This window comes from Cuculus canorus, chromosome 22 (genome assembly GCF_017976375.1).
Source record: "Cuculus canorus isolate bCucCan1 chromosome 22, bCucCan1.pri, whole genome shotgun sequence".
Lineage (NCBI taxonomy): Eukaryota > Metazoa > Chordata > Aves > Cuculiformes > Cuculidae > Cuculus > Cuculus canorus.
The window spans coordinates 3,924,796-3,949,215 of NC_071422.1; the positions used below are offsets into that span (position 1 = coordinate 3,924,796).

The 24,420-nt window shown below is 49.1% G+C and overlaps 1 protein-coding gene across 2 annotated transcripts in view; it reads right to left on the minus strand.

Annotated features, from left to right (window-relative positions):
- Positions 1-24,420, minus strand: part of ARID1A (AT-rich interaction domain 1A) — a 61,934-nt gene that overhangs the window by 22,263 nt on the left and 15,251 nt on the right. The window contains exons 2-5 of one of the 2 annotated variants that reach the window (XM_054086727.1): positions 15,574-15,786; positions 14,469-14,927; positions 13,396-13,509; positions 7,539-7,676 (exon numbers count right to left, since the gene is read on the minus strand). In XM_054086727.1, coding sequence (XP_053942702.1) covers positions 7,539-7,676; positions 13,396-13,509; positions 14,469-14,927; positions 15,574-15,786 — 924 coding nt within the window. The remainder of the gene's footprint in view (positions 1-7,538; positions 7,677-13,395; positions 13,510-14,468; positions 14,928-15,573; positions 15,787-24,420) is intronic. The other variant, XM_054086728.1, reaches the window with a different exon arrangement.

The window sequence follows — 24,420 nt, forward strand, 5'->3', positions numbered from 1 at the left end:
CTTCCAGCATGGCCGTCTCGGAGGTAGATCTGCTCAAGCATTACCTTCCTAGAAAAAGAGAGATTCATTTTCTTTCAATGAAGGCTAAAAAACTGCAGAAAAAGCTTAAAAAGAGCATCTAAGATCTCTTGCCATTTTCACTGCCTTTCCATTTTAACATCAAAAATGTTGCTCATTTACGCAGCTCCTTGGTTTTTTTCCTCCCAGTCAACTTGGACAAAACTCACATTCCTCCTGTGGAAACCATTGGAAGTGGGAGAAAAGAGACAGCATTTCCAACATTTTGCATTAAAAAGCAACAACCGACACAAACAACTGAGAGCAAATCACACCTCTCCCTGGGACTCGCTGCACCTAACTTCTGCCACTGGAGTGAGATCCACCTCTCAACTCCCCTCTAAGTCAGCGAGGGGATCGGAACATCCAGAAGCCAATTCAGTCCAAGCTAAAAGGAGATGGAAAAAACAGTATTTCCCTTAAATACATTAAGGTATTTTTAGCCTGAATCACCAAATGCGGTTTTCACCATCACTGAAACAAAGCTGGAAGCCAAACTCCTTTGCAGGAGATTTTAAAATCTCCACCCCTACGAGCGTATGGCATTTCAGAGCAGTCAAACCTTCAGCCCAGAGGGGCAGAGCCCAAAGCTACGGAGATGAGAGATTTCTACACCCAGAGGAGAAAACGCATTATAAATATATACCTAAGAAAATATCATCGTGAAAGGACGAATACAGAGCAAGGGTGCAAGGTGAAACGTGAACTTTCCCTTCCATTAGCAGGAGCGACCTGCTTCTCCAAGAGCCCAAGGAGAAGGTTTGCCTCCAGGATCTGGGGAGTCACTGGAATTGGGAATATTCATACATGAACCAGGCAGAACGAGGGGATACAGCTTAGTAAGGCTAAGCAGGAGAAGATCTGCAAGATGTAAAGTGAAGCAATGCTAAAAACTGTTTGAAAATTAACTTCTAGCCCACTAGATAACGACCTTTAAAGCTGATCTTTTCAAGCTTGCTTAGGCATCAAACCTTAACCCAAGTACTGCGAGTAACTTAAAAACGTTGTCTTAATTAAACAGGTTAATATGCGGTTGCTTTAGACATGTAAGCGAGGGACCCCTGCTTTGCTAGCACACCATCACAGACCTCGCACCCAGGAAACACCGGCTTTTCAGCTATGAGACTGCAGATTACCAGATTAAACAAGTTAGAACTGAATTACCTGTCAACCTTTCTGTGATGTTCGGAAATGAATTGAAACAGGACCATAAAAACCAACTTGTGAAGTGACTTTCACCTCTAAAGATCGGTAAGTTCTATACATTCAAACAATAAAGCCATTTCCCAGCAAAGACACCGGCACAGCAGTGTTTACCGAGTGTGCTATCCAGCAGGACCGAGTTTCTTGGAAGCAACACTAATGCAAGGGGAAGGTGAGAAGCCAGGACTGGAATGCCTAAAAGCAACCAGCACATCCATAAGGGACTCTTTTCCATCTATCAAGTAACTTTCTTCCCCATCTATGAAGTAATTTTCCCAGGATGCCAACCATCAAGGCACAAAGTGCAGTTTTTAACCAAACCTGAAGGGCTCCATCCAGGTCCTCTATCCCATCTACTCAAGCGCACCACGTGCATGGGGAAATAGAACTCATGGCTATCCATAAAATGGTCTGTAGAGAAACAGAGAAGCCTTTAAAACAGAGAAAATCTCATTGAAATCACGGAGTCCCGCTGCCGTCAGCGGGTTCTGGACCGAGCCCAAGAAGAGAAGGCCAGCGAGGTTTTATTTGCCTCCCACGAAGAATCAGGAGGGGACCTGGAACGAGACAGCGGCCCCAGGAGAAGGGCTCTCCTCTCCCCTCCTCCCGCCAGCGCGGCCAATCGAGCTGAGCTGGGAGGTGAGGCTCCACAGCAGTAACTCTGCCAACTTGAAGGAAACCTCGCGGTCTGGAGAATTTCCTCACGTGTTTCCAATGTGTTTTTTATGCATTTTATTGCTCATCTGCCATGCAGATCAAAAATACTGGAGGGATTCCAACTATTTCACACAGAATCTCACACTCCAGGCTGGCTGCAGCCCCAAAGCCTGAGTTTCTTCACTTGAAATACTGCCCAGTGTTATTTTGGGATGTGACCTGATAGCGGAAGCCCACGGGGACCCTGAAACGATAACCGTTCCAGCTGCGATTGGTTGCCCAGCGCTGGCTGATGCCAGCACGGGTTTGTCAGTGCTGCTGACAAACAGGGACTCGGCAGCTAACACCTCCTTTTCACACCACAACAAAACCATGCCTGGAATCACACAATCCGGTACCCAACAGAGGAGGCAGGGAGTTCATCTGTCACAGGGAAAGGGTTGCAAGTCCTGGCACGACCAACCCAAGGGAGCCTGATGCTGGAAACAGCCAAGTTTCTTTTCTATGAGAAGAGCAACCACCATTTCGCTATCTGATACCAGCTGGTTTGTTAAACAGATGAAACAACAAGAAATACTTCAGATCAAAATCTCAGAGGAGAAGAGTTTGAAGGCTCTGCTCCAGCCCATCCCACCGAGCTGGAACAGTGGGAAGACTGAGTAGAAAGCAAAGGGATCTCCTCGCTGGGGCCTGCAGCCTTCCTTGCCCATCTCCAGGCTAAGAGTGGATGGAGAAGGGAGGAGCCGGACCGCGGTGGTTGCAGGCACTGTCAGATCACTAGATAGCACTCAAGGAAATTATGATTGGGAGACAAGCATGTGGTGGAAGTTATAAATTCCGTAAGGCCAGTTGTTTCCATACAGACACTCACAAGCAAGACCAGAGAACAATGGCTAAGTTTATTCCCCGATTCTTTCTGAAAGGAAAAAAGCTTCTTCATTGCCTCTGACTAATTGAAACACCTACTTTCTATTACAATTTCATTTTCACTGCAGTTTCTTTTCCACTCAATTCAACAACTATCAACACTTGGAAATCACAAGCTTGTCCTTTCCTTCCCCTTTATTTCCACACCCAAAATACCTCAATCCCCTCCATCACAAATTGCACAGCTGACTGGCAGCAATTTTGGGGAAATGGGTGGACTCGTTTCTCCTTTTAAGGCACAGAAAATGGAATCCTGCATCTCATGCCTCACAAAACACTATCTCTAAACACAAAGTGACATGGAAATCTTGCCATGCTCTATCTACACCAAACTTCTCATCCAAGGCAAAACCTGGCAAAGCTGACCTGAGATTTCCACTGATCATGGAATGTTTCAAGTTGGAAAGGACCTCAAAGCCCATCCAGTTACAACCACCTGCCACGGGCAGGGACACCTCCCACTGGATCAAGGGCTCCAAGCCCCATCCAACCTGGCCTGGAACCCCTCCAGGGATGGGGCAGCCACCACTGCTCTGGGCAACCTGGGCCAGGGCCTCCCCACCCTCACAGCAAAACATTTCTCCCCAAAATCTCATCTCAATCTCCCCTCTTGCAGCTGAAAACCACTTGCCCTCATTCTATCCCTGCCCTCTCTGATCCAGAGCTCCTCCCCAGCTTTCCTGGAGCCCCTTTCAGTCCTGGAAGCTGCTCTAAGGTCTCCTCGCAGCCTTCTCTTCTCCAGGCTGAACAACCCCAACTCTCTCAGCCTGTCCTGGTATGGGAGGTGCTCCAGCCCTCGGATCATCTCCATGGCCTCCTCTGGACTCACTCCAATAGATCCATGTCCTTCCTGTGCTGAAGAAGATGATCACTGCTGCACAGGACACTTCTGTGCGTTATGGAACATTATAAATCCATGGCTTTGCCTCTTCTCTTGCACCTCCCACTCAAAATAGGACAGGATCACCAGCTGGAAGGACAAAGGGATTTCATGCTACAAAACCAGTGGGTTTGGCCCCTCAGATACATCCATGGAAGTTCGAGCTCTGATCTGAAGAAGGACCACAAGTGAATAACTACAAATCAGAGTTCTTGGGTTCTGCACGAAGCTCTTCTGGAGGGAACCCCAAGATCCTGGATACAAACCCCCAACATGCACAACAACATTCAGAACCCATCACACACCACTTACTCATCGAAGCAACCCTTTGGTAAAGGAAGCAAGCACTCAACTTTTACTACTTCAAGGGAAAAACACGTACCCACTAAAACAAATATCAGGAAGGTAACACTATCAAGGCTGCAGCCTCTGCTTGGTGGAGCCCATGTTCCCTTCCCTGACAAGGATTTTAAGCTCCTTGCAGGCAGCAGCATTGACAATCACAAACCTAAGATGGGGACTAGAACATGCGAGAGAGATTTGTGCAGTCTCCTTGCTCAAAAAAGAAGCCAAGAAGCTCATTCTTCCAGGCTGGCTTCAGACAAACTGGTGGAAGCTGCTGGCTGTAGCTGCACTGCAGGAAAAAGAGCGTTTGGGAAGGAGGCTGCCGGGAGGAGGGGCCGAGCGGCACACCAGAAATTTCACTCAGATTGCAAAAATAAGCTGCTGTTCTAACCCACCTCAGTAAACTGAGGCGAGTCTGGTTGTTTGGCAGAAAGCAGGTACAGAATAAAAAGGGAGGACGGGAGAAGGAAGCGCTGCTGGCGTTACTACATTCCTGCAAGGGGAAACCTTGCAGAACAGCCAGCTCTGCTACCGCAGCAGCCATTGATTTTTCAGAGGTCGATACTCCACTCCCACAGATCCGCTCGGCAGAAGCTTTAATCACATCTCCAGCTCCTGCCCCGTGCCGCTCCTCTCCTTTGCTTCCCCCCCAAATAAAATTTAAAACAAAAAAGGTGGTGAGGGGGAAGGGGGCTTTCCTCCCCCTCCGACCACCGACAGATTCTGTGCAGAGGAGAGATTCAAGCGCTGTGGTTGCAGCACTAAGCACAGACGGAACAACGTGATTCATCCACAGAACAAGATGTCGCTGAAGGGAAAACCCAGCCTGTGGAAGGCTGGCGTTCCCACTTGGAGAGCATGGGCTGCTGAGGTCTTCTGCAGGACCCTGGGAGATGCAGCAGCAAAGCTCCCCAGAAGAGAGTATCCACTTAACCCTTTGAAAGATGCTCAGCTTCTAAAAAGTGTTCCCAGGTTTATCTAAATATAACACAAAGTGTTCCAAGCAGCAGCTTCTGAAGGGGCATTAGACCAGATGACCTTTCAAGGTCCCTTCCAACCCAAAGCATTCTATGATTCCAAATTCTGGAGTCTTGCTTGACAGAACAGTGTCACCTTGGCTAACACAGATGGTGACTTGGCCGCCAAGTAGTGGTGTTGCCACCCAAAAATGTAAAACCTCAGGCTTCAACAGGAACGTTGATCCTAAAACAAGTTGCAGGGAAGAGGCAGGAAAGACCCAAGGCACAATGAGCAGCAACACCACAGCAGCACAGTCATGGAACAGTTTGGGTTGGAAGGGACCTCAAAGCCCATCCAGTTCCACCCCTGCCATGGGCAGGGACACCTCCCACTGGATCAGGGGCTCCAAGCCCCATCCAACCTGGCCTGGAACCCCTCCAGGGATGGGGCAGCCATCACTGCTCTGGGCAACCTGGGCCAGGGCCTCCCCACCCTCACAGCAAAACATTTCTCCCTAAGATCTCATCTCAATCGCCCCTCTTTCAATTTAAAACCATCACCCCCTGTCCTACCCCTGCATTCCCGAGATGCTCTCAGCAGCACCATTTTTTGGGAGAGTGCTGGGGACACACAGGGAGAGCAGGACTGAGAAGTCCATCGCATCCGTCAGGAAGGCTGCTCAGACATCAGTCCTTGGGAAGGAAAGTGCCTGTCTGAGATGACAGTGGGTCCAAGACTACAGACCACAGTCGCTTCTTTAAAGAGCTCTTCTCTTCCTTCTAAAGGTTTTTAAGTACCCCACTTCACTCAGAGGACAAACCTCGGACCATTCGCAATGCTACATCACCAAAGAGGCAAGAAACTCCCCCTTAATCCTACTCACAAGCAGTGCTTCCTCCGGAAGGCACTTTCCCATCTCCAAAGTGTTCAATTTAGACTCCAAAGCATTTAGTCACGGCGGCATGCGGTTGTGCCACCATGCCAACCACACTAGCTCGGGTGGGCAAAGAACTGGAGCAAAGGCAAGAGGCTGAATAATCACAAATTTAAACAGGCCTCTGCTTAGGCCAACACTTGGGATTTTAAGACAACTGCGCTTTTGGTATTGTTACCTGTCTCTTTGAAACAGCTGAGTGATAGAATTCCTAAAAAAGCAAGAGGAAGGAAGATTTTAGGAGAGAACAAGGTTTCTAAGGCACTAGACATAGATTGCTGGCAGTGGCAGAGGGCTCTGCACAGCCCAGACCGGGCCTGGGTGCTGCAGCCTGATGGATCTGGCAGTCCTTTCACTGGAAAAAGCTGCTGACAAGAGAGCTGGAAGCTGGCAGGTCCTTTCCAAAGTCCTCCCAAAGCAGGAGGAGGGAGGCAGCGATGGAGCAACCTGAGGGGCTACAGCTGAGCCCCAGACACTGCCAGCTGGGGCGGCTCTGGAGAAACACTTGTGTTCATGGATTTGACCACAAAATTACACCTGTACCCACCTCCTGCTGATCCAAAGAGTACAGAGAAACTGCAAACATTAGGAAAGAACTAAGGGAATTCTCCTCTCACCCTGGCTCACAGTGGTGAGCGTGCACGGGAAGAGGCAGCATAACCATGGAAACCTGGCCCATACCAGACACTGATGTATGCCCAGTGCTACCCTTGGGTCAGGGTGCCAGAACAGTCAATTCCTAAAGCTGGCTCCTTCTCCCTCCTCTCCCTTCTCTCCATACACATCTCTATTTTCTCGTGTAAAACTCTATTCAAAATCATAATAGAACCCAGTTACACAACTCCTCCTCCAATTACTCGGCCTTGTTTGAAATCACGGCATGAACCTTGGACTCACAAGGGCACAGGCACCAGCCCATCCGAGAAGCACAGCCGCTGCGGGAGGGAGCAGAGCGGCCAAGCCCTGGGCCCCTGCCATGCCTCACATTCGAGTGTCATGTGGAAGCAGCTTTCTCCATGGCATTTATGATCATGCACGTCTCCAAGACGAGTCAATCCAGCCCGTCAAAAGGAAAATGATTCCCACAAACCAAAAGCTCAGGTGTGGCAGCATTTAAAACACAGGCAGTGTTGTCAGCTGCAGTTAAACACCCTCGTTTCTCCCTGCGACTGCCCCACGCGGCAGCTGAAGGTCACACGAACATGGGCTCTCCCTCCCTCGCATGGCGCAGGACCTCTGGCAGGATAAGTTTGGATGGAAAGGGAAGAGGTCGAGGTTATAGTGTCCAACATCAGACTGATGGGAGGCTTCTGCACCTTTTCAAGTGTCTCCAATGACACCAAGTCAGCAGCAAAAGGAAGTGAAAAAGTGATTTCCCTGCTCAACAACAACGAGCTGCTCAAGAGCGAGGGTCACCCGTGAGGTGTGTGCTTCAGCAGCCACAGCGCAAGGAGTGGCTCCGTATTCCCAGGCTGCGGCAGCGCAGGGGATGCGTGTGACAGAGCACAGGGCTATTGTTCAGGATCTGAGACCAGAACTGGTCATCCTACAGCAATTTCCTGATTAAACACTGACCCGCCTTCTCATGCCAGATGGGCTTGAAAGAACAAGAACCCGTCCTCTCCTGAGCAAGACGCCAGACGTCTCTGCTGCCCACCTCCATGTGGAGGTCGCCGTCTTCTTTCTCAGTAGTCCCCGTACCCGAAATCGATCCTAAGGAAATGAAAGGCTGGGGGTTAGGGGAATCTGTGTGAGGCGTGCAGGCAGGAAGCAGAGCTGAGCCGCTCGCGACCAGAATAGAAACAGGAAACGAGCCCGGCATCGAGCATAGCGCAACCCGCTGTCGGCACAGGCTCCTGTGAGGCTGCATCGGCAGCTCCACGAAGCATCATCTCAAAAAGGATGCTGATCGGTGGCAGAGGCAGAGGGCTCTGCGTGGCCTGGATTGGGCCCAGGTGCCGCAGCACGAGGTGGGGAGTTTCCTCCCGGAGCACCACGGAGGATTAAGCTCAGTTCAAACCCGGAGGAAGGGGTGGGAGGAGAAAAAATTGCCACATGGACAAATAGCTGAGCAACTCGGAGAAGCACGTTGCAACGTGAAACACGTCAATGGGGCGTCTGGAAGGTGAGGGTGACTTTGCAAGCGGCAATCCGAGCTCTTCACCGCTGTAGAAATTATTGGTAAAATTAAGAATTAAAACAAACACATACACAGCCTTCCCAAGAAACCACACAAAAGTGATGGTCACAATCACACACACAATGATAAGCTCTGGCAGTGAAGCCTCAGCCAGGAAGAAAAGATTTCCAACTCCCAATATCACCATAATTTGGGACAGAAACCTTCCGTATCAGCACAGAGCACAATTGACTGATCCCGCTAAGCCTGGTGTTCCAGGTGCTGTGCTCCCCAGTGGAGCCCTGGCTGCTGGCAGTTCTCTGCACATCCCCGGTCATGCCCGGGACCCAGCGTGCAGCCACCTGCTCTGAAACGCACACAGCTCTAATCCCTCTCAAGGCGAGCAAGAAGACAAGCTCAAAAGGCCAAAGCCAAACCAAACAGAAGCAGAAATTCTCATGTGGAAAGAGGAGTCTGAAGTAACCAGCAAATTCAACTCTAAATGGTTCTTCTCCCCTCTCCCAAAAGAGATGGTCAAAATGGTCAATTTGGAGCTCAAATGATATCAAGAAAGGGTTCCTTTCCTGGGCTGCCCCTCCCTCGGCAGCACTCAGCTCTCTGCGGCGTTTCTGCCTGTTGCGTCGATTAGTTCCAGGTCAGGGGACGCAGCTGACAGAGCTCAACTTTATTCCACTCCAAGTACCTACAGAGCACACAAGCTGAAGTGACCACTGTGGAAGAAGAGAGAATCCAAACGGTGCTTCCCCAACAGCCTCCCGAATGCCCAAACTCAGAACCTACCTGGCTGAAAAAAGGAAGAGTCAACCAAACACAGACACAGACCACACTGCTGGGGATACGCACAGGAGGGCTCCTTCTGCACCAGCCAAACCCCACAGCCTCACCCTTCTCCCCTCCCCACAAAACCCAGTTTTGTTAAACCCATACTGTGAAGATCTGAGACCAGGACACACGTTTGGAAGTTAAATCTGGATCAGGAATTTGGTTGCAGTTGGTTATACCCCTTCCTGCCATTGCCAAGACACTTTAGGGCCTGAAACCAGAGATGAACCCAAGTGAAACACAGCTGGATAAGCACAAGCACTTTCCAAATAGTGCAAAATACTCAGAGTAAAACAATTCCCATTCCACATCCAGATGAAAATAAGTTGCCCAGAGAAGGGATGAGGTTTATCCCTCAGGCCAAAACAAACCAAGGACTCTCTGGGGTGGGAATTCCAAAACTTCCATACAAGCTGCCCCAGTGTGCTTCATTCGCCGCAACAAAAACTCAAATGCAATCCTGCTCTTTCAGGACCTCCAGAACACTGCCAGCATCCACCCTCCTGGTTTGGCCAGAAATCCCATCCCATGCAGGACCTTTCCCATCGAAAGGAAAGGTTTATTTCTAAAGTTTATTTCCACAGTGAGGGAAACTTCAGAGAAATCCCAGAAGATGGAGTGAAAAGCAAACACAAGCCAGTAGTCACTGGTATCAAATTGGTTTTGCGTTATAAACATCTTTTGCAGCCAGCCTGGTTGTCCTAACGCCACAGCCATCAACCTCTGCGGTGGGGAAGGGGCAAAGAGTCTGGTGCAGCAACCACTGCCTTGACGCTCTACTCCACATCCACCTCGTAGACACCAGGAACTCTCACACTCAGCCCCTTCCAGGCAGCCCGGAAAAGACAGGGAGACTGGAGCAAGATACCGACCTGTTGCCTGTTCCATAATGAGACACAAAATTCCTCCCAACAAGCCTAGAACTCCAGAGATCTTGGATTGCAAATCAGTTCTGCTATCAAACCCAAATGGATGTCCTAGCACCCTATTTGCTTCCCTCGTATCTGCTGCCAGCGCCTTCCACGTCTGAGCAGAAGGCAATTAACAGCTGGAAATATTTGACTCCTACAGACTCCAAACCCAAGCCTCAAAAGGTAAAGGCACCAAATTAACTGGATACGACTCACCAGGAAGAATCTTTGCTAAGGAGAAGAGACTAGGGAATCTCTTGGGAGAAACAGATTCTATACTAAGGATTACTGTTCCTCGGTTACACCCAGACACAAAAGAACACACTTCTCCCATACACAACAGCAATCTCAGTTCAGTTCAGCTGCAATCCTGACAGAGCCTCCCGAGGGAACAGCAAATCCTTCCCCAAGCGTGCTACAGGAAAAGAGCTGCAGCCGGGACACTCGCATGGATGCACTGCTCTTTGAGAGGCACCAGGGAGTCCAAGTTTGCAGCAGCGTTAACCCCAAAAACACAGCAAGGATCTTCCTCAGAGAGGGAACAAACCAGGAAACGTTTCAGCCAGAACAGCCAACAACATGAGCAGAAATGGGAGACCAGACGTTTTGCTACTTGCAGACAATGCATTTGAGAACTCAGTAATTTGACTCTTCTGCTGTTCAAAGTCCGAATATGGGAACATCATCAGGAAAAACTTTTAGTAACACAAAAACCACCCCCAGGAAGATACCTGAAGCCCCCCACCCAGAACAACCAACATGAGCAGATCCTAACCAAAGAGCAAGAGCTCACAGGACCTGAACAACCTGACACGCCCCCATCCAGGTCACCACCTCCTGAGATGGAGAAAGTCCCCCGTTCGCTACTTAAAACTCCAACGTTAATGTTGCTGTACAATATTAACATGTAAAGGCCAAAGACTCGCAGAGGCACCGGGCACATTAATTTAACGCTTCCTAAGTACCTAAAAAGCAGCAATCTCCTTTCCCTGCTGGAGCCGATCCATGTTTAATTAAAGATGATGGATGGCACAACTCACCCTGATTCCAAGATACCCAGTGAGCTATTCTGAGGCTTGGAAAAGGGCTCACAACTCCACAAAAAAAAACCTAAAAGCCCACAAACCAACTATGCTTCTGTAAGTCATACAGAAGAGCAAAACAGGGATGCAGAAATCCTCCCGAGTAGGATAAAACTTTCCATATCAGACAGACTGAGCAATCTAAGGAAGGTAAAAAGAAATTGATGGCATCCTTCCCCACAGCTCTTTTGTTTCTAAGCATCCACACGCCAAATTTCATGGAAGAGACTGATGTCTGAAACACAGTTGGCTGCCACACACCTCGCAGGTCATCCCTTCCAACCCTTCCACAACATCACCCTCTGATCCGTTCCTCCATTTACAGACTAGAGTTGGTCTTGTTCTACCACATCACAGCTGGAGGGCAAGGAATGAGGAAACACGGGCAAGAATAAGGGGGAGTTGCTGCAGAGGGGCTCCTTTTTTCATTTAGTGGGCAAGAGAAGGCCCAAAAGCACAGCGCGGCCGCGTGAGCTAAAGAGCACCTGGCTGCTGTCTGCCCCACTGTCTGTAGGGTCACAGAGATGACCTGAGGGGCTGCAGCACCTCCTGTACAAGGACAGGTTGAAAGCGTTGGGCTTGTTCAGCCTGAAGAAGGCTCCAGGGAGACCTTAGAGCAGCCTCCAGTACTGAAAGGGGCTCCAGGAAAGCTGGGGAGGGGCTCTGGATCAGGGAGGGAAGGATAGAATGAGGGAAAGCGGGTTTAAACTGAAAACCTGACCCAGTGGCAGGTCTCCCTGCCCATGGCACGGGGTTGGAATTGGTTTTGAGGGCTTTGAGGTCCCTTCCAACCCAAACCACTCCATGATTCTATGATCCTTAAATGCAAATTATTTGGTGATAAAGCCAAGAAAACAAGATGACTGGAAAGAAAGCCTGTTTGAAACAGAAACAAGCTTTACGGCCAAGCTATTCTAAAAGCTGGACTCATTTTGTTGCAAACTTCTATAGCACACTATCAAAAACTGGGCGATATTTAAACATTTAAAGTGGATCAGATTCCCTCATTTCCAGGTTCCTTCACCCTTACAGTGGAGATGGCTCTCTTTTCTTAAACTGTTTGGGAAAGGGAAAACTCAAAAGGGGCCAAATATATTTAACCACAAGGCATAAAAACTCCCACTTGGTACTGGGAAGGAGCCACTTCTGCTAAGCAGAGCGACTAATTCCTATAATCTGAGTCAGAGGGCGCTGATTGGTAGGATTCAGGAAGGCTCCATCAACAATGCTGCTGAACAGGACTTCCCACCGTTCTGAGCTAGAGCAATTGCTTCAGTTACTTCAGCGGCTTCGCTTTTCCTACGTTCTTCACCAGAAGATGGGTCACATAGAAGAACTTGTGGAGAGGCAGACTGGAAAGAAACAAGCTATTTAAAAGGATTTTTTTTTTCCCCAGGCCTCAGAACAAATTAAATCTTTGTAATCAGGGTCCAAAAGGCAAAAAAAAAAAAATGAAGAAAAAGAAAGAAAGAAACAACCCACAACTACTCCCTATTAAGTGGTCAGAACTAGAATCACTTTGTATTTGGGGTGACAATTTGTACCCACACTCCAAAGGAGTTATTTCAAGGGGCTCAAAACAAAGCCCTTCTCATTGCCAAGAGTGAAAATAAATTTGCTATGTACACAGCTCGCTCTCCTCTGCCCAATCCAACTGCAGCTCTGAAACTCGAGCCGGTGCCGAAACACAAAAATAAAAGCTCACTCACTTTCTACTAGTTACTATGAAAGAAATCAGCAAAATCAGAACTTGACAGCTCAAAACTCATCCTCTGCGGCAGAGGCAGAGACCAGCTTGTGCAAACTGATCACACTTTTAATCCTGCTCTGCATCCTTGGTGAAGTTTTTACCCAAAGTTAAACTACCTGAACACCAGGCACCAACCTCACAGCCAGATGTTCACCGTACACACAGCAAGCGGATTTAGGATGTAGAAGACTTAATTCTCCTTTTGCCAAGGAAGGCACTACCTGGGACTGGTCTTCCTCACTCTGGGTACTAAGAAACTTGTCTTCTTCACCAATTGTTCAGTCAGATTGAGCCAAAGCAGCTGAAACCAGCAGGACAAGGATCCAGCGCCACCACAAGGGAACCACACGGCCACTCGTTACCCACCGCTGCGACAGCGGGCTGAAGGAACCCGAGAGCAGAACATAAAACGTAGACGCCATCCCCACAGGTCAGGGCCTACTCCAACAGCAGTCAGGTACTTCAGACACTGCAAACAAAGCTCAAACACCGGCTTAGCTCAAAGACACAGACCAGAGTGTTCAGGGTTAAACTTTACTTGCAAATCCATTACCTCTGTAAATTACATTTAATCTCCAGTGGGAAGCCAGAAGCTAATGACTTAGTAAAAAGCATAGGCAGCCTCCATCATTCCCATTTCCATGTAGAATACTACCAGTGCTAATTTATCCTGCTGTGCTTCTGATTGCCCTCACCCCATTCACTTCCAGATCAGCTCCCCACTCACCGGCAGGCTAGAAGGCCTGGACTGAAGATTCAAGTTCATATCTTCTTGCCCTTTACTGGAAGCCATCGAGGGAGCAGACGATGCCTGGGACCCAAACGAGTCTTGAGATAACTCCTGAAACAGCAAGAAACACCAAAAAAAACCACAAATGGGAATAAAATCGAGGCTCTGCTGGAATCGCTCTGGTATATTCTCGTGTTGTGGAGGAATTTGCCCAAAACAGGAAATAAGACAGCAAGAGTTGAAGACAGCAACACCTACAGTTCCACAGGAGGACAAACGCCACCAGGCTGCTACTGCAAGGGCCGGGAGCAGAACCCTAAAACATGACAAAACAGTAATGCTCTGGATTTCCCTTCTTACAGATCCTGAAAGACACGGACTGTCCTGGGAGGCTGCCCACTTAGCTTCTTGATCTTCTAAGGTCTTACAACAGCTCTGAGCGCTTCACGGCACAAACAAGGCATGTACATTAAAACATCCATTTTAATCCTGCATTAAAACATCTGCTGAAAGGTCCCAGCTAGCTTTTCACACAACCAGGAACAACTATTAAAACACTATTAAGCCTTGTTGAAAATAAATGCAATTTACGTATACATAAAGAAAACTGATTCATTCTTTTCTCCTCAATTCCCTGCATTTGCTGCTTTATTTCTCCTCCCTAAAGCAGAGCTTTACATTTCAGAGCAAACTCTCCCATCACCATCTCTGTGCTGCTCTGCAAACTGTGCTCTGCTACTGTGCTAATCCAAGCAGTTCTCTACAGCCCTTGGAGAACTTTCACAGCCACAACCACTCCAGTACAAAAATCCTTCAGACTGCTATCGCCAACCGGCAGCATTTACACAACACCAGTCCTCCAAACTGCTGCATTAGCACAGCTTAACCTGTTACAACCACCACATCTCTGAGATACAGCTCTCGACACAAGAGAGAAGGCAGCACAGTCACTACCATCATCATTCCAACCAGCTCGCTGACCTGTAGTTCAACTAACGCACAAAGGAAAGGATTTGCCCAAGTTTCTTTAAGGATTCCTTACAGATGGAAACAAAGCAGAGCAGACCTACCTGAGGAGGGGGGAAGCGCTGCTGGGAGTAGGCAGACTGCTGCTGCTGTGCCTGTGACGGAGGGTATGAGGATGACTGCTGAGAAAGAACCGAGGAAGCCGTCTGCTGAGTTTGCTGCTGCTGCTGGTAGGGTGACTGCGACTGCTGCTGCGAGTAGGGAGGCTGGCTCTGAGGATGCTGCTGGGCTGCGGATTGCTGCTGGGGATACGGAGTCGGGGACTGCTGATGGGATGGCTGGGACTGCTGCTGTGAGTAGGCAGGCTGCGATGTCTGAAGTTGCGAAGGCTGAGACTGAGGCTGTTGCTGCTGCTGATATGAAGGCTGAGAGTGAGGGGTCTGGGAGGGAGGCTGCTGGGAATACGGAGGCTGCTGCTGCGGGTGAGGGCTTTGCTGGTTGTAATAGGGAGTCTGGCTTTGCTGCCCATATGCACTGGGGCCCTGCTGTCCATAAGGAGGAATCTGCAAATGAGGAGGCAAGAATTCTATCAGTTATGAAGGTATTTTATGTACACAAAGATCATGCTCAAGGAGTAAAATATTAAGGGACTGGAGCAGAACAGTTTACTGGGAATGCCACCTCCTACACAAGGAAACTTCACAGACAACAGCAAAAGACACCATTATTCTCAGCAGTAGAAGAACTCTGATAGGCACCGTAACTAAGTTTTTAGAGATCCCTATGTGACCACCCTTCCATGACAGTAACATCGAAAGGCAAGGCTGCTTGCTCCAAAAAACAAGGCAGCCTTTTGAATCCTGCCCGTAGTCCAGCAGGAGCCACTTGGATCCAACCTGGAAGTGCTTTATTCTGTAAAGCACAGCTCTGTCTTTAACAGAACACAGTGGCAAGAGTATCTTGCTTCCCTCACTGTTTATTTTCCCTCGTTAGATTCACTGCTCTGCTCCTGCTGCTTCTGGAAGCAAGGATTCCGCAGGTCCTGATGCATCCATCACACCTGGATCCAGATGTGGTGCCATAAAGAAATGCCATTTTACCCAAGGAACCAAAACTCCAACCCTGGCCCTGTTAGTCCCTTTGAGCACTTTGCTGCTCTCCCATCTGCCCCTGCTGTGAACAGAGACTACAAAAGTTAAGGTGCTCTACCTGCTGTGCATATGAGAGGCTGCCCATTGTACTTTGTGTCCTGCTTTGCATTCCCATGGGATATCTCTGAGGAGTCTGTGGCCCATAGGGCTGTCCTGGATAGCCGTGTCCTTGCTGTGGCCCCGCCTGAGGTCCCTGCTGTTGTGTGTAGGGGTTGGTTCCTCCATACGGCTGAGGCCTCATCTTCCCCATCTGATCCATGGGGCTTGAAGACTGCAAGGCAAGTTGTGACACGTGAGGTACATCCAGCTACACATAAGAATCGTTCACAAAATCACAAAACCCCAGAAGAAAACTTCATAGAATCACAGAATCGTAGAATGGTTTGGGTTGGAAGGGACCTCAAAGCCCATCCAGTTCCCAACCCCTTCCACTAGGTCAGATTGCTCAAAGCCCCATCCAACCTGGTCTTGAACACCTTGAGCGATGGGACAGCCAACAATGCTCTGGGAAGCATCTCTTCTAAGATCTCATCTCAATCTTCCCCCCTCTTTCAGCTTAAAACCCTTCCCCTCGTCCTTTCCCTGCCCTCCCTGATCAAGAGCCCCTCCACAGCTTTCATGAAGCCCCTTTCCACACTCAAAGGCTACTATAGCTTCACAACACGTTGGTGCAGAGCAGCAGAAGCTCATCTGCCTCTTCTCAGGCACTGAACCCCACAGCCACGTGCTGAATTACAGGATTCACACTGCCCTTCCAAACCTACAGACCTTTCACAAAACACATCGAACGAGAAGTCATTGAATGCTGAAATCTCTCCTGTGGCCACAGGACAGGCAAGAACCAGGGAAGGATCAGTAAGAAAGATGGATTATCAGTGTAAGCGGCTTTTCCCCATAGTAGCTGGTAGTTCAGTGTCCAGACAGTCCATAACAAGGTAAATTTAGGCTGAAAACTTAAATATTCAGAAGAAACACTGCTTCCTTCACATATAACAAGGCCTCCCAAAACACTACAGGCAGTTCATTTACACTTACACGTTTCAATTAACTCATATTGATGCAGTAACACTGGGCAGAGCCACTGACAGCCACAGCGTTCCAGACTGCAGTTCCACTTTTGCCTTTTTTCACACGTGCTTTGTGTCTGTGGCCTTTTGTAGAATAAAGGTTTCTAAATCAAATTTCCCCAGATCCATGAAAAAGTAATTTGTCAGGCTTGAAAGCCAGGTCCTGGGTTTCAGAGCAGGCAGGATGCGATGAGTGAATGAATGCAACTTTCCAAGGACTCCCTGACCTGCACTACCCCTGCCTGGAGCCAGGACAGGACACGAGTCCACCAGAATTCCTGAAAATGCTATAAACCTCCAAATGCCAGTTTTCCACCTAAAGCAAGGACTGGTTTGGGCATAGTGACCTCTAAATGAATCCCAGGCACAGTCTTTAACCCCCATCTCAGACTGAATACAGATTGGTCGCTGATGTCCTGATGACTTAACTAATACCAATTAGTTGTCTTCCACCAGATCTCCAGGACAATGGACTCTTTTACACCACCCCTTCCTGCAACCAGCCCCGCGGTGGTATTTGTACAGATCCACCCTCTCTTGCTCAGCTCAGGTGCTTGAGGAGTGGCACTGCAGGGCTGTACAGGCAAAGAGCACAGAGCCAGCTCCCGCTGGAAACCCCAAAGAAGCCCAGACACCACCACAGTTTCTCAGTTGTCTTTGCAGAATCCACCCTCCTTGGGGAAGGGAAAAAAAAAAAGTCCATGCAGTGTGCTAAACTTTGGAAAATCCAACCCAGCTGCCAAGGGAGCACAGCTTGAAGTCCCAACGCACAGACCCTGAAAACATTTGTCTGACCAGCTGGCTGCTGCGCCTGCCAGGAAAACCGCCCCGCGCCAACCGACGGGACCAGGGGCGCCACGGGGAGCTCATGGGGCGCTTGTGGGGCAACAGGAGCACAGGAGGGAATGTAAAGGAGATGGTGGGAAAAGCACCTTGCTGCTGGTAAGGGGGGCTACTCCTGCAAACCAAAGCAGGCTTCCTTCAATTGGCATGAATATGGCACAGATCAATGAAGAACCAGGTCCACGTCCCCTCCTCCTCTCCACTCCAGCCTCGACACACCTGGAAACACGGCGTTTGCCGCCCTATGGAAGCTGTTCACACATGACCGTGTGCGTGGCACCAGGACAATCCTCTGTTGCGGAGGATTTGAGATGCTCGGCCACACTCAGTTGGGCTGGACGCTTCCCTTTTGGTCCATACCAATACTAAAAAGCTACATTCAGGTTATCACAGATGCTGCTGCTAAGGACAAACATGGAGGGAGGCTGCAGGACCTCCGAGGAGGGAGCCTGGAGGAGCCCTCGATCCCTGCCGTCCCCCACAGCCCATGCCATGCACCCAAAGGGGTTTGTGCCATGCTCTCAAGAGGAGCTTCCACTCAGGGGGTCAGGGAAAAAAAAAATGTCTTTGATGGTGGTAGATTGATCCCAGAACTACAGTGACTCTCCTCCTGAATGGGAGCATAAATGCAGAGCTTCCATACCCCAAGGGATGCAAATTGTACATCTTCCAAGCAACTGTCCCTAAGCCTCGCCTTGTGGGTATCACCTGAGATCACTGACATCTCTCTCCACATCTTCTTTGATATGTAAAAGCGGTGCCACCAGGAGTGCTTCCCAGCTTTTGGCAAGCCAAACCTCTCCTTCACCACCCCCAAACAGACACCTCCTCCCTTCTCCACCTCCTTCCTTCTCCCATCTGATCAAGTGCAGCTTTGGGGTTACTCACTAAGCATTTTAACATCTTTTCCATTTGTTATTTGCTTCCTCCTGGTTGTTGCCTCGCCTCACAGCCCACTAACAAGGGCATCGTCTCAAATACAGTCCTGGGCTTTTAACTTTCGTTTCTTTAATACACACACACCCCACATGCTGCATTCTCTGCATAGATTTTCTTGTCTGTGGTCACCCACAAATCTTAACCATATCTTCAGGAAGGAGAGAAACAAAGTGAAGATCCACTTTTCCTTGACTCCTAAAGGAAGCATGACGACTGTTCAAAAATTTCAAGAAACACTGGAACTGTTTATACAGCCATTAAAAAAAAAAAAAAAATCAAGAGAAAAGAAAAAAAACCCAAACATATTTCCAGGCTGTGACCAAACCATCACCTTGATTGCTCAGTGTAGAAGTACACAACACGCTTCCCAACAGTGCTGCTTGGAGCGCTTCCACAAGGCCCTAGCGCACACAGGATGCTAAAAACACACACGAAGAGCATCACTCCAAATCACAGCCCGATAGATCAAGTTCCACAAACAGAAGAAATTATCCGCTAATGAAGGAATTATTTCCATACACACACTCCTAACTTGCTGCAAACCAATAGGTTCATTTGTGCTTCCTGTATGTTGCAAATGCTGCAACACATTGTTTCTTCATTCAACATCTCCTATCAAAGACATCACCTCTCTTGCTGATGGAGCTTTAACTGCTCTCCTCGTCACAGTGGTGCTCTGGTTTAAGGAACTTACCATCAGGAAGCCGTCTTGAATCCACTATCCCAATCCTTTTAGGCAATTTAACTACACGTGCCTCCAGAAGAGAGCAGTCAAAGTTGAACCACAGCAAAGTGTGGATCAATCCAAGAGTTCACGCAAAGACTCTGGGGGAAGCAGAGGTGCCAGGCTGCTCCTTTGTCCGCCCAGATTACGGGAGGTGGGTAAGCCGAAAGGAAGCGACACTTGTTCGCTTGCGAAAACGCTTCAGGATAAATAAGGAAATACCAAACTCCGACTGCAAAAGGCTGGAGATTCTTCTCAGGACCGATACATGGGAAATCCTTTCAATAGGGAACCGCAGGAGTAGATTACTGTGATTACACTTCAAAAGCAAAGGCCCTGCCACAGAGAGACATAATTGAGAGCAAGTGTTGCTCCTTGATCACTGAAGTCCAGACCCCCTGCTTGCACCTCCTTGCATTCAGAGGAATTGCTTCTATTCTCCCTCCACCCTTGCCATCTCTGCTGTTTTCTCACACTGCCGAGTACTAAAACCTGGCAAAACAGAGACCTACCACCAGTGCAACTTCCAGAAGCAAAGTTGTTTGGTACTGTATGTAAACTCCACACCAGCGCTCCAGAGAAATGGCCAAGCTCCCGGGAAAATAACATATTTCTCATGGCAGGGGGTTGGAACTGGATGGGCTTTAAAGTCCCTTCCAACCCAAACTATTCTATGATACTATGATTTCTAGACAAAGAGCCTGTAACAGCAAGCCCAAAGTGAGCTTGAACTGCAGAGTTCAAAAGCTCTCAATTCACTCTGTGTGAAGTAAGGGGTGTCAGACCTCCAAAACCAAAACAGCACCCTGAAAAGCAGCTGTTCTTCAAAACAGTGCCGGGGTTTTCCCAACAGAAAAAAAAGCTTCCAAGCAGAGCATACCCAGCTGAAGAGAAATTTGGCCTCTTGAAAGAACAGTTTGGTTCAGTTGGAGGGGACTGGTTTAACGGTCCCAGCAGGAAAATGAGTAAAGGGAAGCAGCAAATTCCACTTTGGAAGCAAAAGCCAACCATCGCTGTACAGAAAAATGCAATTCTGATTTTCCCAATCATCTTACTATCTACTCATATTTATTACATCAGAAAAAGAAAAGGAAAAAAGATATTTACAGAACTCACTAGTTTCTAATCAGCGTCACTTAATTATTGGCAACTGTGAGTACTGGCCACAACTGCCCCAAAAAATAGAAAGGCCAAAAATTCATATATTAAAAAAAAAAAGCCCTAACCTCTCACCTTGGGTCTGAAATCTTCTCCTGACCAGACCTGTCATCCATTTTTTCTGATAAAAAATAATACAAAGCATTCCCGGCTGTTTAAGCGCGAGAAGCCCTAATTGATTCCCACAGTAATTAACCTGCATTTTACCTCGGAGAGTGGTAGTTAAGGAAGTCGGCACTGCTATTTATAACTCATCTCAAATTGAGGGCAGACTGCCTAAAATCTAACACATCCCAGCTGTACTCCTGTTTGAACTGGGGCCAAGGGAATTTTTTAAAGCAATCTTGGCACTGAATGAATGACACCAACAGTACGAGCGCGCGTGTGGTTGTGTTGTGGTGACGTAGCGGTGGAGGTGGAAGGCAAAGGGGGGGCAGCGTGCCGGAATCCCTCTCCCGAGCCTGGAATCCCTCTCCCGAGCCCGCTCTCAAGGCTCGGCCACAGATGCATCATCGGAGCCGCCCACCAAGAAGCAAACACAGGAAACGTCTTTTCCTGTGGAACGCCTTGAAGTGAGAAGCACATGGCTAATCTGCATAAAAGCAAAGCCACGCTCCTGCCAGGAAGGTTACTGCTTGGAATCTCTGGCCGTGGAGCCCGGCTGCCTGTGAGGACTTGGACCTGTGCCCAATAACCCAGAAAGAGCCGGGAACAGATGGGCAAGGACCCCGGCAGAAACAGCACCGCGCACGTGATGCGCCACATGGCCCCGCCAGCGCAAACTATTGTTTGAGTGCTGGTACAAAGACGAGCAAAGCTGAGCCCTGTGAATCTGGCAGCTGCTTCCCTACCATCGTCAGTCTGGCTGGAGGATGGGGACCACCCAAACCCCGGGGCCTGGAAGTCGGCAAGTGGAGAAGATGCTGACCAGTGGCAACGCTGGTTGACAGCATCCTGCAGGCTCAGAGAACCAACTGCTCACTCCCCTGAGGCTGAAGCTGGATGAGACCTCACTGAAGTGAAGAAACGAGGTCTTGCTAGAAGAGAGTGCTCTGCTCTCCTCTCTCCAACCCCTCTGTGCCCAACGGCAAGGGCAAGCAGTCTCCACAGCCAGGGAATCACACAATCATTAAAGTTGCAAAAGACCTCTAAGTTCATCCAGTCCAACCATCAGCCCAGCACTACCATACCTGATCAGCCATGTCCCAGAGTGCCACGTCTACATGGGTTTGGAACCCCTCGAGGCACGGGGACTCCATCGCCGCCCTGGGCAGACTCTGCCAGTAAAGAAGCTTTCCCTGATATCCAATCTAAAACTCCCCTCGAGCAACTTGAGGCCATTTCCTCTCATCCTATCACCACGTTGGCTAGAAAATTGATATTAGTGACAGACAATGCTGGGAAAGGGGAGTCATTTTCCCTAGGAATCATTCAGCTGCAGTCATGGTCATATTGGATATAAATCATTGAAATCAGGGGACAGAATAAAACCACCCATCCTTCCCCAACCCTTCTGTACCCTTTCTACCAAGTTCAACAAGCTGGAAATTGGTGACAGCAGCAGGACCTTAACAGGCTGGTGACACCAACAGCAACCCAGTAGAAGGACCCGGGTTCCAAGTCAGCAGCTTTCCCAGTTTGTTTCCCAGTGCCTTTCAACCTGCTGGGAAACACCAACCATGCCAAGGCAGGCAGGGAACCTCTACACAGGAGTCATGGCAAATGGAAAACAACGCAGGAAAAACACCGTGTCTTGATTGCAAAAGCCATTATCAACCAAGCATTAATGCTTCCAAAAAGCAACCCTCAAAGTGGAGAGGCTGTGCTCACCTTTGCTATTTCTAGTCCCTCCCACATCCTCTGGAGCTACCAAGAGCTCAGGCTGGGTCAGATCCCGGCAGCCCCAACATCCAGAACCACCAACACACCGCATCCACACTGTCTCCACGGGCGCAGGATTCAACCTCCCACCTCTCAGCCCACCCCCAGCCCAAACCTCTCCCAACTCTTCAAATGGCTCTACTGGAGTTACACTGCCTGCACTACCATGGTACCAGTACCTTGACCAAGATAATCCTCCGGACACGGTATCTCACAGTACGCGCTCTCGAAGAATGCGTTCCCGGAGTGACAGGTCTTGGAGTGTGAAGCCTCCAAATAGCTGGCAGGATGTGCCTACGAGGCATGGCTTCAAGCAGGCACCAAACCTCACAGACGCACCACCACCAGCCTGGCTGCCACCACCACACCAAGTAAGAGACTCTCTCTAACTGACAGTCTTGACAGCCCCTTCCTCCTGAGCATCCTCAGGGTAGCACGGCAATGCCATGACATCATCGGCAACTGACTTCAGGGGGTCGGGCACAGAACACAGCGACGTCCAACAGGCATCGCAGGGGGCTCCACTGACCCTACCTGCAGCTGCAGGTTGCTCTCACCCCTCAAGTTCACACTTTAGACACTCGCCATGCCTGTCCCCATCTCCCAAAACTCAACGCACAAGTGGTTCCAATTCCTCCACCACCAGTCCAGAGCGTTCAAGACAACAAACAAGCATAGACCTTTCCATCCTCATTCATGAGGAAACACTGCTCATCCTCCAGGGAGCAACACTTCCCTCTCATCTATTTAAGGTGCAACTGGCTGTGCTGAGGTCAACACCCCAGCCTGAGCCCGCTGCCCTTTATAGCCTCCTGAAGGGCCAGCTCCGGGTCGTACTCCATGGCCTCTCTTCCCACGACAGTCTGGTTCTAAAGAGATGGAAGAGGCCAGGAGGAAATTAAAGTTCAGAGAAAACAAACAATCCTCCTGTGGTGGATGAAGATGCTCCCAAAAGACAGACAGCCAACACCACATTGATGCACACAAAGGGTTTCACCAGGGCACTTTCAACAACAAGTGTGGCTGACAACGTCCCCATCAACGTGCGGGCTTCCTTTTTGCCTTTGCCCCTTCCTTTTTTAAACTCAAGAAATCCACCGGCCTCCTCTGGTCCCTCAGAACAAGCAAGACAATAGATGCCTTTGGAAGCTTGGAGAACAAATCTCTTTTGATATAAGTTACACTAAAGCAAAATTCCCTCCTCCCTCACCCCTTGAAATCCTAGAATTAACTTAGATTGCGATTCACAACCAAGAGGCCACGTCTCATTGTCATCTCTTTACCCACGGCCAGTGCAGATTCAATTCTTGGTTGCCCAGTTGTTCAGATAACTGACCTCTGCTCAACGGTTTCAGTTCTGCACCCTGGCTCTTCTCACTTTTTCCAGTGGGTCAGAGTTGGACCAAAGACACTTTCTATTCCTCTAATCTCCTGGTAACACCCAGACCTCAGAAAGAGCTGACAGTATCAATGCCGCATACAAAAGGAACACAGGACAGTTTCTCATGGCTTCAGCCACCAACTTCTAACTACCTGGTGCTCCTGTAAACTTAAAGCCAGCCCAGTTAAACATTGCTCCTTTCCTCCACCACACCTTTGCCCCACTAGGTCCTTTGGGTAGATCTTCTGCAAACGAAAGATACCGAGTTCTAGCAGTGGAAACAAGATGAGGAAGCTTTCTCCCAGCAGCCATCCAGGGAATGGGATCTCCCTGGCCAAACACAGCTCTGTAATTATGCTATTAACACCTCTCAGCTCCCAGGACTTCCCCAAACACCACTCCTGGTGATGCTCTTCAAACCAACTAACAATGACTGGTGCTTTGCTTGCAGGATGTGTCCTTACAGCACATTTTGTTCCTGACTTCTAAAGATGGAGATTTGGTAGGGAAGGGAAATGAAACCCCCACTTTGATCCCTCACTGGGAACAACCTGATGGGAGCACAATGTTCCTGCCCCAGGACCTGCAGGGCGCTGGGTGTCCTGGGTTTTTCAGGGTTGGAAGGCGCTGAGCCTGCCTGTGCTTTAACAAAGCATGTTTGCTGATCTCATCTTTCCTTCCTAGCCTGGCTTTAAGCCCTCCTTAACAAATTCAACAAATCCAGCTTATGGAGGTGCTGGATTTCAGCTCCTTCCCTCAGCCAGCTGTGCTCTCTGACATAGCCACAATCCCCACCACACCACATCATCTCAGAGCACATCTCACGCCATGTATCTCTCTCAGGATCCCGACAGAAGATTTCAATTATTATCACATCCAAAGATGACACACAACTGGTTTTCTGGAATCCTC